This window comes from Perna viridis, chromosome 6, assembly GCF_037379345.1.
Source record: "Perna viridis isolate PV_CMFRI_1.1 ecotype Kerala chromosome 6, ASM3737934v1, whole genome shotgun sequence".
In the NCBI taxonomy this organism is placed as follows: Eukaryota; Metazoa; Mollusca; class Bivalvia; order Mytilida; family Mytilidae; genus Perna; species Perna viridis.
Window position 1 is genome coordinate 35625816 of NC_142450.1, and position 15083 is coordinate 35640898.

Sequence of the window (15083 nt, forward strand, 5' to 3'; positions counted from 1 at the left end):
TTGAAGTAAAATTTTATTGCATTAAATAAGTCTGTGATTGGCTTTCTAAGTTCAATGTGATAAGCAACGATCGAGGATCCTTTCTGTTCTTTCTGCAGTAAATTGTGCCTTTAATTTTATCTCCTAAAAATTATGAAATAATAAATTAGAAAAATTAATAATCATGTATCTTCAGTTTAACTTTAATAGAATTATTATTTATTAATAGGGCCTTGCCATCTATTATTGAATATCTAAATCATATCCAGGAGTATAAAATATCAATGACTTTCTTGCACTTAAAAAGTTGATTTTTATGCCTCATGCCTCATGCATCTTTATTTTTACAGTTTTCAATGCAGACTTCTAATAAGGTTGAATTTATTTTTTATTGGTAAAAAGTTACAAAATATAAATGTAAGAGGTAATTTCTCTTAACTTGTATACAAATGGATGCATGCAGGTGTCTATCCTAAGAATTTTACAATAATGGGATAATCCATTGAACACCATAAGTGCCACAAATTGTTGTGGTTTAACACCCAAGAAGCAATATTTCAGCTATATCCAGGTGATGCCACAAATTGGATTATCATCAATAGGCAACAATAACTTTCACAATGATTTTTACAAAACAAACACTTATCTATGAAAAATCTATACCTTTTTTGACTGTTGTAGGTTTTTCTAATAAGAATACTGTTTGTTTCCAATGCGTCGCTATACTGGATGGACTAGTGGAAAACATCACCTGCAGTATTAATAATATGAAGAAAATAGGTATGGTGAATATGTCAGAGACAAAAACCACACCTGGATGGAAATGTCAGCCCAAGGCTACCCACTGATCACCAATGAATGACGAGGAAACCTTTAATATAAATAATCATGTATCTTCAGTTTAACTAAGAATTATTATAGATGGAGCATCAGCAACATCCTATATATGTAGAATGCAAGACCAGAACTATGTATGACCAAATAATATTCAGACAAAAGTGACGAAATTTGTCTACAAATTTGATCACTTCTGTCAGAATATTGTACTGTTAACGTATTGATTTTCGCTGCAGATAATTTTTGTGGCTTATGAAACATCAACATGTTCACATGTATTAATTTTCACGGTTCTCAAGGTTGAAGAAATAAAAGTTTTTTCAATAGTCTCGGCAGTTTGTGATTCCTCTTTTGATCAGTTATTTTACCGTTAATATTTCAATCGAATTAATGACGGCCGTTAATATGACATTAACAAATTGACAAGTCCACATAGTTTCCTCTGGCCATTTTAAACTAACAGTGTATACTTATTTAAAACTACAAAAGAACTCACTTAATTGCCCAAGCTGTAGCTTATTGTAGGGATTGACTTCTGACACTTCAATTACATGTTAATGTATTGACTTTTTATTGACAGTTCACAGCGTGTGTATATAATGGTAATCTTTTATGGGTGATTACCTGTAGTGTGTATTTTAACACTTACAATTTCTTCTTTTTGTGAATAGAATGTTTACACAGTATTGATTTCTATTCTTTGATGTCACAGGTACTCTATGGCCATTGATACAAATCCTTATGTAAACAAGGTCATGAAGAAATTACCACCAATATGCTTCTACCTTATACATTTTTATAATAGACTTAGTATAAATTCATACTTGATTGCATTGATTGATACGACCCTTACATAAAAAATGTTTTTATAAAAAATTGTGGAAACCATTATTAAAACAGTCAAAAGACTTGGTAATGTAAATATATTTTCGTGGTTATTAATTTTCAAATTCTTGAGGCAACTACAAAAATAACAAACAATAATTTAAATAAATGATTTGACTGCATAGTGTAAGAAACTGATGCACAACAGTACATCCCTGTCCCCTATCATATGTTTGTAGTGCCATTTTTCTGAAATGTAATTTACAATCTGTTGTCAAACATCACTGTTAGTTTTTTTTTCATTTTCAATAACTTATACAGGTAGAGGTTTACCAAGTTAAATCATTTATTGTTCACAGAGGTTTTACCTTTTTAATGCACTGTTTGTCAAAGAAAATATCAAAATAACCAACAATAGCAGTTATCTCCCCTTCTGTTGTCACTGTAATCTGGAAATCAGCTTTAAATTGAAGATCTTTTATTCCACAAGTACAGCAGTCTATTTCCTAAAATATATGGTAAGGTTGTTAAAGATTGAATATTACAACATTCAAACTACATTTGTGGTTTCATTATTTTGACCATTAGCTTATAATTAGCTGAAGTGGATTAAACCTGAAACTTGCCACTAATGTTCTCAAATTCAATACACGTGATATATTTACAGTGATTTTTCTAGCGCTCATCATTTTTGCCAATGACGAAAGACTTTTCAGAATGACGAAAATAACTGAGTCTAATTTCGTCACCTGAAATCTTTGAAAGTACAAAAAACATTAAGAGCTGTAAGCCCAACATTGGTTTAAGTGGCGAAAGTGACAATTTAATTACCCCAACCTAATTACAACTCTCAACAGGTATCAAAATTTTGTGTAAACAATCACCTAATTCACCCTTTATACTAATCAGGCACAGCACGTGGAGTAAATGTCGATCTCTGACCACTCAACGCTTGGAGGAATTCATTGATAGCATAAATGATATCTTCAAGATCGTAAATATTGCTGACATGCAACTACAAATGTAGTGACACTGGTGTAGTGACAAAATTACCCACATTTGGTTTACACTCAAGTTTGATGTATTTTGCCAGTAACAATTGCTGCTTTGAAAATTCCTTCACTTCTCATTAACTTTGTCTCAAAATGACATAAAAATTAATTGATCATTTATTTTTGTACTTCAAACTTGAGTGTAAACCAAATGTGGGTAATTAACTCAGTATGGTTCCCAAAAGCACAGTTGAAAATTGAACTAAAAATAGAATCTCATGAGGCAACAATAGGGAAGTACCTAATTGAAAATATTTATATCTGTCCAATGTAGCACTGGTGCATGTGAAGGCAGTTCTATATCTACACTGTGCTAGATGTATTTTTGTGTTTCTAGAAAGGGTGGCAATGCAGAAAACAGCATTTTTATATGAAATACTTGTACATTTAAAACTATGCCAGGGATGTACACTTGAATGTCCCTGATTAATGTATAAGAGTGTAAAGGGATTTCTATTTTTGATGATTCTTAAAAGCTGGGGAGTTTCTTTTTTAATAAAATCTCAGGTATGCTATTTGGATTCTCTGGAAAACATGCTTGCATGACAGTGGAAAAAAATTAGGTGCTTTATTCATATGCAATGTACATGTACATTTGAGTTTTATGTAATGTCTTTACAAAGTGCTGTAAATAACAGATGATTCTGAAATATCTTTTGTCAGATGCAAATACTACTGTACTTTGAAAAAATATACCATTAAAAAGGTCCTCATTTTCTCACGCGAAAGTGACTAAAGCTTTCAAAATCCTGGGAAAAAAATCCTGTATATATAAGCAAAGGATATAATGAATGAGTCACAGCCTTCGAACAATTGTCCAATATGTTTTACCTAATACATTTTGTTTTGCACAGAAAATGCAGTTATATTTATAAGAAAGAACTCTAAGAAAAATCTTCTACTACCTTGATCACAGCAGGATCTGATATAACTTTTCCTGGTTTAATTATATCAACACTGGCTTCTTTCACCACCTCTGACTTCATACAGCTCATCTTAAACCCATATACATCTTCCCAGAATGCAATGTGTTTGTTGTGTAAATCTTTGTCATCAATGGCAACCAACTGTATATTGCATTTATCTGGATACACTGACAAAAAATAAAGTATTTTTCAGAAAATGGCCAATTATTTTAATTTTGAAAGAGAAAAAAAATCATTTGTGCCTGTTAAAAGCTATGTATTATACTGATCCCCAGAAACCATCCAATGAATATTTTCAGTAACATATTAAGTGAATGACCAAGACAACTATTTTTTTGTGGCTTTAGATCAAATAATTCAGTATTATTCATCTACTTAATAGAATAAATTCTAATCATGAACTAGATGTAAATGGCCACTGTTTATTTGATTCAGCTCTGAGCACTGGAAGCAGATAGTGATATATAATACAACATTAACTAATGTATCTTTGAACCCTGAACTGTGACAAAACAAGAAAATTACCTGCTCCATCTGATTGCATATATTTGTCTCTTGCATATAGCACTGAATCTAACATAGATTCAAATAATAAGAAATATCCCATCCATTCAGAGATTATAATATCAACTTTTGTTACTGGTAGATCTACATCTTCAATTCTTCCCTTTATCAGAGTTATCTTATCCTGGAGATTGTTCTCCCTAGAAAGAAGATACAAATTCATGCTGAACAGTAGTATTTTAGAACAACACTTAGTGCATTTTTACTACATTTGATTCTTATCAATTTATTCATGCTTTGATAATTTGAGACTAAATTAGATCTCTAAACTTATATTAAAAAGGGTAATCAAGGGACTCAAGGTTCTACGGGAAATAAAAAAAAATGTAATCCAGGGACAGAGACCCGACATGGAAAACAGACACACACAACAAAGAAAATAAAATAACCAAAATAAAGTTCAAAGTAACAAAAGTAAATGAGCAACTCAGACTCCACTAAAAACTGTGAGCATGGACCAGGTGCACCAGTAAGGTTAGCATGTTGAGCAAATCAATTGTCATGGTACAAATGAATACATCGTAACGATGCACAAGTTCCTGATGACGACTGTAAAACTTCTGTAGTGATGACTTCAATCTTGTAGCAACATAACCCGGTTACAGAAGCCTAATTGTAAGAAGTCTACCACGATACAAAAAGTCTGCATAGTTACGGCAAGCTCTGGCATAATGTATGAGTTTTGATATAAAAACTCCATATGCAGGTGCTGAAGGGATGTTGCCACAGATGAAAGAAATTGGGGATTAATCTAAATCCCCACTGAATCACTAACTGGTTATATGAAAATTGTAAATATCAGGTCACAAACCAAACAGATGTATTGCAGGTCACAAACCAAACATCAGTAGACCATAGACATTACCTAACAATATCCATAGCTTGATAGACTATCTCTGATTGGTCAACACCGATCACCTGTTTAGCACCAGCAGAAGCAGCAAACATGGAGAGAATACCAGTCCCACAACCAACATCTAAAACAATTTTATCTCGGAATACATCTTTGTTTTCATACATAAAGTCTCTATAGCTCTCAGTTCTAACTTTATCCTGTAAAAAATAAAATATATAGTATAAAAAAGTTTAGTTACTGGGGTCCAAAGTTTTAATTGCTATTGGTCTCACATATAATGTTCTTCATAGACTGTAAAAATCACTTATATTAAAGAAAACATATCCACTTTGTGTAAACAAAATATTTAAAAAAGTATGTGCATATCAGAAATAAATCTCAACATTTAAAAAGGTTTGTTTAATCACAATATCAAAGACTTGTAGATACAGGTACATGTAATATAAAAATATTCTTCTGATCAAGAATGTCACATGTTTAATCCTGCTTCATACTTTATGCCAGGAACTTGTAGTCCTGTTGTTGTTATTTTTATTTTCATTGTTATCCTCATTAAATACTAGAGTGAGCTCAAGTCTTACCATCAACATATCCTCATGTAAGCTGAAGTGAGCCTTAAGTCTTACCTTCAACATATCCTCATGTGATATATAAATATATACTTTTTATGATAAAACACTTGAAATTTTTGTGTGGACTGCCTTAAAACAGCTTTATTTCAACAAAATGAGACAAAATTTTCAGAATTGACCTAACTATACAGTACTTCTTTAAGTCTTACCTTCAACATATCCTCATGTATACTGAAGTGAGCATATGACCCGAAGTAGACATCGTCTTCATCTTCTGTTAGTGTATGAACCATACTTTCTGGTTTGGGTGGGTCATGTGACTGGGACATCAGTAGTTCTTGCACTGTTATTCTGCATATATAAATATAGAGACATATCAAAACTTAATCCTATTATGTTTTGGTCATCTTGTTTTGGCTTCATAATCTTCCAATTTTCATTGTGACAAATTTTTAACAATAAAATGTTTGCCAGTGACACATTTCTCAATCTTTTTTAAATCCATATATTTAAAAAAAATATATATAAATATTTCCCAATTCAGATGCCAAAAAAAGCACTTGCTAATAAAAAACATGCTTTTTTTAGGGGTCAAATTGTAGAATAAAATTGATATTTCTATGACTCAGAAGCATATAATGCATATACATTGAATACAGTCTTTGAAAAGGGTTATGCGCCCACTGAACACGTAGGTGGTATATTTGATTCACCTTGACTGAATTTGTTGCAATCATATTGACTCCTAAAGAACTGATGTGGCTTTATATAGATGGGACATATGTTGTAAGTGATTTGATTGATATTGTTAACTGCTGTTTTGTGAGACTTTCCCATTACTTCCTATATGGAACAAGGGAGTGTATACCTGTACCTGGCACGAAAATGTGTGCAACTAAATGATTTGTATCATCTGTTTTATTGGTTATGGTTTATTAATTTACTTTCACAATCTGACCTTGACCTTTCCATAAAACAATTATATAAATGAACAAATTATTTTCCAACCTCATTTTCTGTAAGTCAAGCATAGCTCTTTGTAAATCTGTTTCAGCAGAATCAGCCCTTTCATTGGCTGATTGTAATTTCAAACAGAGACTATGATATTCTGATGGTGCCATGATAACAGAGGTCTGCTGTTGATCATTTTGGGTGGTGTCACCAGCAACCATGTTTGTATTCTCTGAGGATTGTTGTTCCAAGAAATATTCAATATCTAGAAAAGCAAAACAACAATGTAGTTTTAACATAAAAGTATACAATAGGTTTGTCTGAAGAACAGTTTCATAAACTTTGCAATTAAGTTTTAACAAAGTACCAGTAAACTTTAACTTATTAAAGATTCCAAAGTAGAACATTCTGATGTAATCAGTATAAAAAAAATGTATATTTTCTAAATATATCTGTTTTAAAATCTTTAACTCAAAGGATATATTGCATCACTTTTTTAATTGAAAATTAAGAAAATTAAAATTTATTAAAAAAAAATGGTTCAATGACAGAAATGGTGGACTGTTGTAAGCAGGAAATACAACATGTAGAAGTGTGACAGACCAGAAATCGAATCCAACAATATAGGACCCTATACTATATTTGTATCCCAAATATCTGGTAGCTGTGATTTATAGTTGCTGAAAAAAATGTTATGAAAATATTTTCCCTGCCCAGCTCACCAGCCTGCTCGACATTACATTCCAAAAGACAATTAGCACGAGTGCAACCCGGCCAAAAATTGCACTTAGGTAATTTGATTCTTTCTTATATATTTAAATTGCTTGCCATATTGTAGGAGGCCATCATCCATTATTAGTGGTTTAAGAAAGTCTTCATGATCCCAAGGTGGATCTTTCTCAATCTTCATTATTTCCAGGGATGTAGGCTTCTATAAATAAAACAAATATTGCGTTCTCATTAATTTTATCTGAGCACTGATATCATTGATTTAATTATATAACTTCTATAATTGTTACCTGTGGATTGTTTGATTTCTCTGATTAAGATCCCACAGTTCTATTATCAACATAGGAATATTTTGAGAAAGTAGGAGTCATAAACAAAAAACTGTTTAAACGCATTAAAAACTTAAACTTGGAATCAACAGTACCAACAGTAACAGTATTGATTGGCACAACAATGATTTCATATGCATCTCTCCTGAAAATGCCTAAATGTATTGTAATCAACCTATACTCAAGATCAAATATAAAGAATATTCAATTCACCAACCTGTTACATTGGTAAAAAATGGTTTAATATACTCAAAAGGACTAAGTATATTTATAGATAAATTAGATAAATACAAAATAAACAAATACAAAAAAGACACTCAATTTCAATTCTTTCATATTCAATTGTAGAATTCAGGATTGAATATCTAGACTGTATAATATTATTATTGGCACATGCCTAAATGTCGCTGCTTTCTCCTTCTGGGCAACTTACACAGTACTCCTATCTCATTCATGCTGGGTTAAGAAGATTAAGGAAATCATGATGGACAGACATTATTATCATTTATTTATAAAAACATTTTAATGAAAGTGGAACTTATTCAATTTCCCAATTTTGGACAACATAACAATCACAAGTTTCTGGTTCATAATACAGAAAGTTCTTCATAAAATATTCACTGTTGGGACAGAATATTTTGTTCACATAATTCCTATCTTAATACAAACCTTTGTTCTAATATAGTTGATTAGTTTTATATACTGTATACATTCAAGTTTCCATTTTCTGCCTAAATCAGTTATACTGAAGTAATGTTCAGTCTCACAATGAGTGAACACGTCACAAGCCGATGGGAATTTCTGGTCACAAAATAAACATTGATTTTCCTCTAAATTCTCATCTCCTTCCTCCATCCATGCATCATCATCTTCATCTTCATCTACCTCTTTGTCCTCTTCATAGTCAACCAGCTGACCCTCATAGTCATCAAAGTCTGTAAAATGTACAATCTACAGTTAACATCTGGTTTTTAATAAATAAGAACCATACAGAGCTCACTCAAGGATTACCCTACTACCCACATGGTCAAAATATAAAAGGAATTTGACATTACTCAAATAATCTGGAATACCTACATACAGTGTACATGTATGCAACATCCACTTTATTTGTAGATTCTCATCCACTATTAACTAAAACTTGAGGCTCCAAGGGCCATGAATGATTCACCTGGTTCATTTTTTTGCTTTTCAAAGACAATACAAAAATGGAACTCAAACAAGAGTTCTCTTGTTTCTCTTACAGTTTCCACCCAAGGAACTTTTGTTGATCTGTTAAGATTATTTCATTGATCGAATTTTTCTTTCTATCCATTATAGTTTTCAAGATATTGCCTAAAAACCTCAAAAAACATAATTTTTCACCTTTTAAGGACAATAATTCTAACCAGGAGTCTTCCTACAACTTGACACAATGAACTTTGTAGGTTTTATCATGTAGATCATTTCATCAACTGAATGTTTTTTATTCTATTTTTTTCTGTATTCCTCCTACTTTTTCAATATAATCTGAAATATGTGGTTTTACCCCTATGTTCTATAAATAGATGGTGGCCATGTTTTTTTTTCAAACGGGTAAAAAATCAAAATGCAATTTTCCGCAGGATACCCGAAGGAACTGTCATTAAAATCAGTCAAAAATTTTTTAGAGATGCTTGCAGAAAAGTTTACAAATGACAACACTGATTATGACGGATGCCACCTACAATGACAACAACAGGCGCAAAGTGATGGCAATTGCTCATATACAAGCCCTTTGGACCAAGGAACCTATAATTGGGATAGAAGAAATGATTCCAGAAATTTGAACAGCCATAAAAACATAAAAAATCTGGGGCTGCAGTGAGAATATACAAATTAACTTAAAGTGGAGTAATGCTTCTGTCAAAAATATCAAGTGTCTGCAATAAGTACTAAGCTACATTAACAGAGTATTTATCTTACATAAGAATCATACTTAATTTAACCAAATCAGCTGAAGAAAATAATTTCCTTAACACAAGATTTTCAAAATCTGGACTCTTTTAATCAATCTGAATTTTCCCACCAATTTTACTTGGTTAAAATCACTGCTCTTCACTTCCTGTTTATAAATGGTAAAACATTAATGAAAGAATGGATAATTTGACTTATAAGTGTTTTAAAATGAAAATATTAAACACATTTTATCCTTCCAGACACAATACTGCAAGAAATACATTCCCTAAATGTAAATTTATTACTAAATACATGTATCTTTCAAGGTCAAAAAGAAGTCCCTCAAATCTTGAGTTGATATAAAGACTAGATCTTAATTTTATTTGCATAAATAATTGAGTATTATTGAGCAGATAAATTGCAAGAAACATATTTACTTGTTATAAAAGAGGTATTTAATGATATAAAAAGAATAACATTTGGAAATAGTAGGGAAGTTCCAGTGATATACCGATGACAAAAGGTATTTTGATCCTAAAGGATCAAAAACCCAAAAATGAACGTTTTCTGAGGATTTGACAAATTAAAATATCAAACTTTCTTCCCTCATCTTAACAAACATTTTACTTCAGAAAAATTCAATTCATTCATTTAATTATTTACAGATATTTCCAAAATGAAGAAAAAACCATATGACCCTGATGCTTTGAAATCTGCCTTCATGCATTATTTTGTTAATAACATTTCCACTGTTTGACAAATAATTCCAACATTGAAAAAATTTGAGATATTTTTTTGTTTGACATTTGTTTTTGTTTTTTTTTTTTGCTTGAACTTATTGAAGTTGTTCAAATGTATAAATAATTAATTTTCAAAGTTAGAATTGATTTAAATGAAAAATAGGTTCCACAAAAAAATAGTTTATAAAATATTTTACAAATATTTGAAAATTTAGAACTTAACAAGTTTCAATAATCTAATGATAGAGATCACCCAGCAGTACATCAATTTGAAGTGATCTAAAAAAAATTCTAAATGCTTTCAATTCTAAATCAATTTCCATCAAATAAATATTTGAATAGAAATTGAAATAAGATACATGTAAACATCATTTTGAAATAATTTTCCTTACAAAAACAAAGTGTTTAAATTCCCACATATAAATATTTCTTTTAGAAAATGGATTCTATATAGTCATTTTTTGTTCATACTATATTTTCATCAATGAATCAAATACTAGCATATTTCTGTATTTATATTGTGGAATTGTATTGTATCCCATATATATGGCTCCCCATACTTCTTTAATCTCTGCAACAGAACAATAATGGCGGATAGTTGACATCTGATTTTCATTTACTGATTCAATAATTAAACAAAGAAAAGGATGCAGTGTCCTAGCTAGGGCAAAATGGAGGGGCGCCACGCCCCGACCCATCACGCCTGCGCCCCTCTGCCCCTATTGAATGCCCCCTTAGTGCCCATTTACAATTATCTGAATGGCCCTGTAAGATTTCCACTCTTGTTAATAAATTACCCCAAGCCAATTAAGAAGTGTCACCTTCATTACCTACATTCTGTCCTAATTAACCCTCCAGTAAACCTCAGGTAATTATCGGTGATCAATCAGCTGACTAGGGTTATCGGATAATGATTGACAAGTAGAAAATGAATCCCAATTGGATCTATAACAACTTTATGGACAGCAAATCATTGGTTAATAATCATTTTTTACAGCACAATTAATTTTACAAATATTTTTAAGTTAACAGGTCTAAATTTTGTAGAACTACCAGTGTAAACAATTGCATGATGCACATGTTTGTTTATTCAAAATGTCAGTTACTGCCCTTATAATTTAAATATTTTTAAAAATTTTCTTTATTTTCAACAGTAAAGAACATTTTCCATAAGTTGTAAATGCAACAGTTATAGGAAATGATATTTCTTCTACTTACTTAAGATTATGATATTTAATTGGAACAATATTGAATATTTGTAACATTTCATGCAACATTTTGCCTCACAGTATGTCATTAATTTAAAGAATCACTTGCCCTTATCACCACCTTAAGTTAACATGTTCCTCACTGCAACAACATTGACAAATTTTTTTTATAATTTTTTATTTTTTTCCAAAATTTTCAACATACAATATACATACAATACATTACACAATTATACATCATAATCATCTTTTAACACAATATGTATATATAAATGTTCAAAAATTGGTGTTTTTCAATTTATAGAAAAAGAATGAGCTACAGAAAGATAAAAAAGGAACTAGGGATAGCATATAGAAAAGATTTAGAAAAGAAGAGAAAAAAAAATTAAATGAATAAGTTGTTGTCCTGTTTACAATATTGACACAATTATGTTAAAACATTTTGGAATTGTTGCCATTTCTTGTTAAATAGTTCAACTCTTTTGTTTTTTACAGATAACATTTTTTCTATTTTATACATGTATTTAAGTTTTTCTTTCAGAGCAGTTAAAGATAACATTTGTTTAAAACAGCGTGTGTTATAAATATATTGTTTGATATTTAAAATTATAATATTATATGGTTCTCCCTTGGAAGTATATGATGTGTTTCCAAAAATGAAATTTAACTTAGTTAATGGTATGCTTATGCCATGTATCAAAAACCAATTATCAATTTCACTAATAACATTTTGTACAAACTCACAATTCCAAAATAAATGCTCAATAGTTTCTGGTTCTACATTGCAGAATGTACAAGCAGAATCATTGATAACATTTATTTTAAATAAAAATTTGTTTGTGGCTATTATACAATGGTTTATTCTGTATTGTAACCATTGCAATTTCGTATTATTTGTGACTGTAAATGGTAGCACAAAAATCTTTCCAATTCAAAGAATCGTTATCAAGTACTTCAGTCCACTTAAGTTGTCCTTTTGGAGTAGAATCATTTTGGTTTAGTACTTTATACATATCTCTTGAGCCCTTTTTGCTTCTTAAAATAGTTTGCAAAAAAGATGGAATAAATGGACGCTGTAATTTACAGTTTCCTACATAGAAAGCTTTAGCAGCATGTTTTACTGCCGACATTATACTATTATACTTCATAAAATTAATATTGATTCCATATTTGTGTTTTAACTGTTCCAAAGAAAGATATGATTCATCATCATTTATTAAATCATTTATATAATGAACACCATTGACAAACCAATCTTTGTAAAAAACAGTTTCACCACCAATCTTAATTAATTTATTATACCAAACTGGATTGGCAAGAAAGAACTCCCAATCTACATGTTTTTCTTTCTCCAAGACCATTGCCCAGGAATTTAGAACATCTTTCCAAAATTTATTTTTTAAGTTTTTTTGAACATTTTGTACATATCCATCCCCACAATTAAACAGTTTTTCAGAATCTAAAGATTGACATTGACAAATTTAGTCCTAACAACAACCTGACTATTTTGAAACTCTAAATTCTCTCGAAGGGGAACTGAAGGCTTCAGTATTACAATTTCAGCTGAATCCAGGACATCTCGGCACAAAACAAACATGGCACAATCACAAATTCGGTATATACAAACTCGGCATATTTATTTAACTTAAATAGCAGATCAAGTGAAGATGGTAAATACAACTTTGTTTTTTTTATAGTTTTTTTTATTTTTTATTTAATTATCTGTACTATTCTATAATATGCAGACTTGTAGATGATGTTGAATGACCACTTCTTTTTTCATAATTTTTTTTATTATTATTTTTTTAATTCTAAAATAATGTAGACATGTAGATGACAACCGAAACTGCAAGTTATTCATTGTGGTTTTTGTCCAATTAAAATGTTCAGATACAGAAAGATGCTGCATGACAGATTTATCTTCATTGGTATATTCTACCCAATACTTGTGTAAGCATCCCTGACTCTCTCCCTATAGTCTCTCAAGACCTGCTCTTCAAACATAAGTCTAACATTCAAGTCCACAATGTCCGCCTCTCTGAAGTTCTGGTACCAGAATGTAAAAACTTGTAGGGGAAGCTTACCATCTTAAGCCGTAGAGGCCATTGTGCTGTCTTTCCCCGCAGATTCTGCCAAGCCTGTTGCCTTGGCTGTGGTTTCGCTAGATAGTAGATAGGGACAGTGGGAATCTCGTTAATCCATTCATGCGCGTCACTAATTAGATGACGAGGCATTTGGCTACCTTAAGAGAGTCATAGTTATTCCTGCTGTTTACCCACACTTAATTGAATTTCTTCACTTTGACATTCAGAGTTTGTTAGGTACTGAATTTGCAATGTGCCGAGTTTGTAATGTACCAACTTTGTGAGTGCCGAGCTGTCCTGCTTCGTTTCAGCTCATTCACCACTATATATATATATGTGTGTGTGTGTGTGTTATATAAGATGTATCTGTTTTCTAAAAGCACTTGGTCATCTGAGAAAGGACTTTCAATACAATAAGGGCGTCATGCATATCTGAATCATGCAGTCAAATTTACTCAGTTTGCAAATTATGATGCGACCCTCATTTTCAAAAGTTGGCAGGCAAGCAATATGAATACAAATTACTGACTTAACACAAACATACAGAATCAATGTCCCTTTTTTGTTTAAAAAAAACATTCTACGCGTTAAAGTGCCCTCTTCTCTGCGCCCCTCTATTTTCAAATCCTAGCTAGAACACGGATATGACATTATATATGCAAGTGGAAAGTAAAAAATCCAAATTTTATTTATATAAATAACATTAGCGTCATCGATCGGATAAATAACATTTTGACCACCGGATTTGGGGATATATTGGGGAGACTTAAAGCAAAGTTAGGCCCCCTCTTCACTACAACCAATAATTACGGTTTCCTTTCATGACATTGGCAAGTCATAAACATCTGATTCAAAACTACATGATTGTATGGACTTCTATATTGCATTAGCATGTTACATTATACTTGTCAGTATTAGCGAGGCTGTCTAGTTTATAAATTATATCCACATTCTTTAATGCAGATACCTGTTCTGTTGTTAGACACGTGTGAAAGAATCTAACTATTTCTTTCCCACATAAATGTGTACATTTATTTATTTGTTTGTTTTTAATCTGACTTTTTTGTTTGCATTGAAACTTGCCACACGTGTTTACCTGCCATTTTCATTTGTTTACTTCTTTGGCACGATTCCTCCAAAAATGTTCCGAATGATTGTAACCGTAAAGTGTTCATTTGCAGATTACGTCATCTGTGGATGTCAAAATTACGGTGACGTATAATTTGTGTACCTCAAACAATTTTTAATGAGGAACTATACAACATTTCTCTGCAAACAATCGTACCGTGTTCATATTTCAAAATGTCTACTGTAAAGAAGTAGTTATAGAAAAGGTAACAGGTCGTCCCAATTATTTTTAAATTTATTGACGAACATTGAAGATTGACAACATCTTCTGTAAAGTTGGATTGGACCTCTCTACAAGGCTATATGATCTAATACCAAATTATGGTCATCATGAATAAGTTACTAAGTACTTTTTCTAGAATTGCTTGTACAGGAAAGTTCAGCTT

At 31.2% G+C, this 15083-nt stretch overlaps 1 protein-coding gene across 2 annotated transcripts in view; it reads right to left on the reverse strand.

Moving 5' to 3' along the window:
• Positions 1-15083, reverse strand: part of LOC148614735 (protein arginine N-methyltransferase 3-like) — a 15372-nt gene continuing 289 nt past the window's right edge. Inside the window, exons 1-11 of one of the 2 annotated variants that reach the window (XM_088589046.1) lie at positions 14666-14819; positions 8290-8555; positions 7391-7493; positions 6620-6827; positions 5821-5962; positions 5049-5236; positions 4145-4323; positions 3599-3786; positions 2010-2147; positions 643-730; positions 1-123 (exon numbers count right to left, since the gene is read on the reverse strand). In XM_088589046.1, the coding sequence (XP_088445172.1) occupies positions 14-123; positions 643-730; positions 2010-2147; positions 3599-3786; positions 4145-4323; positions 5049-5236; positions 5821-5962; positions 6620-6827; positions 7391-7493; positions 8290-8555; positions 14666-14744 (1689 nt within the window). In that variant the 5' untranslated portion in view covers positions 14745-14819 and the 3' untranslated portion in view covers positions 1-13. Of the gene's footprint in view, positions 124-642; positions 731-2009; positions 2148-3598; positions 3787-4144; positions 4324-5048; positions 5237-5820; positions 5963-6619; positions 6828-7390; positions 7494-8289; positions 8556-14665; positions 14820-15083 lie in introns of those variants that run through there. The other variant, XM_088589047.1, reaches the window with a different exon arrangement.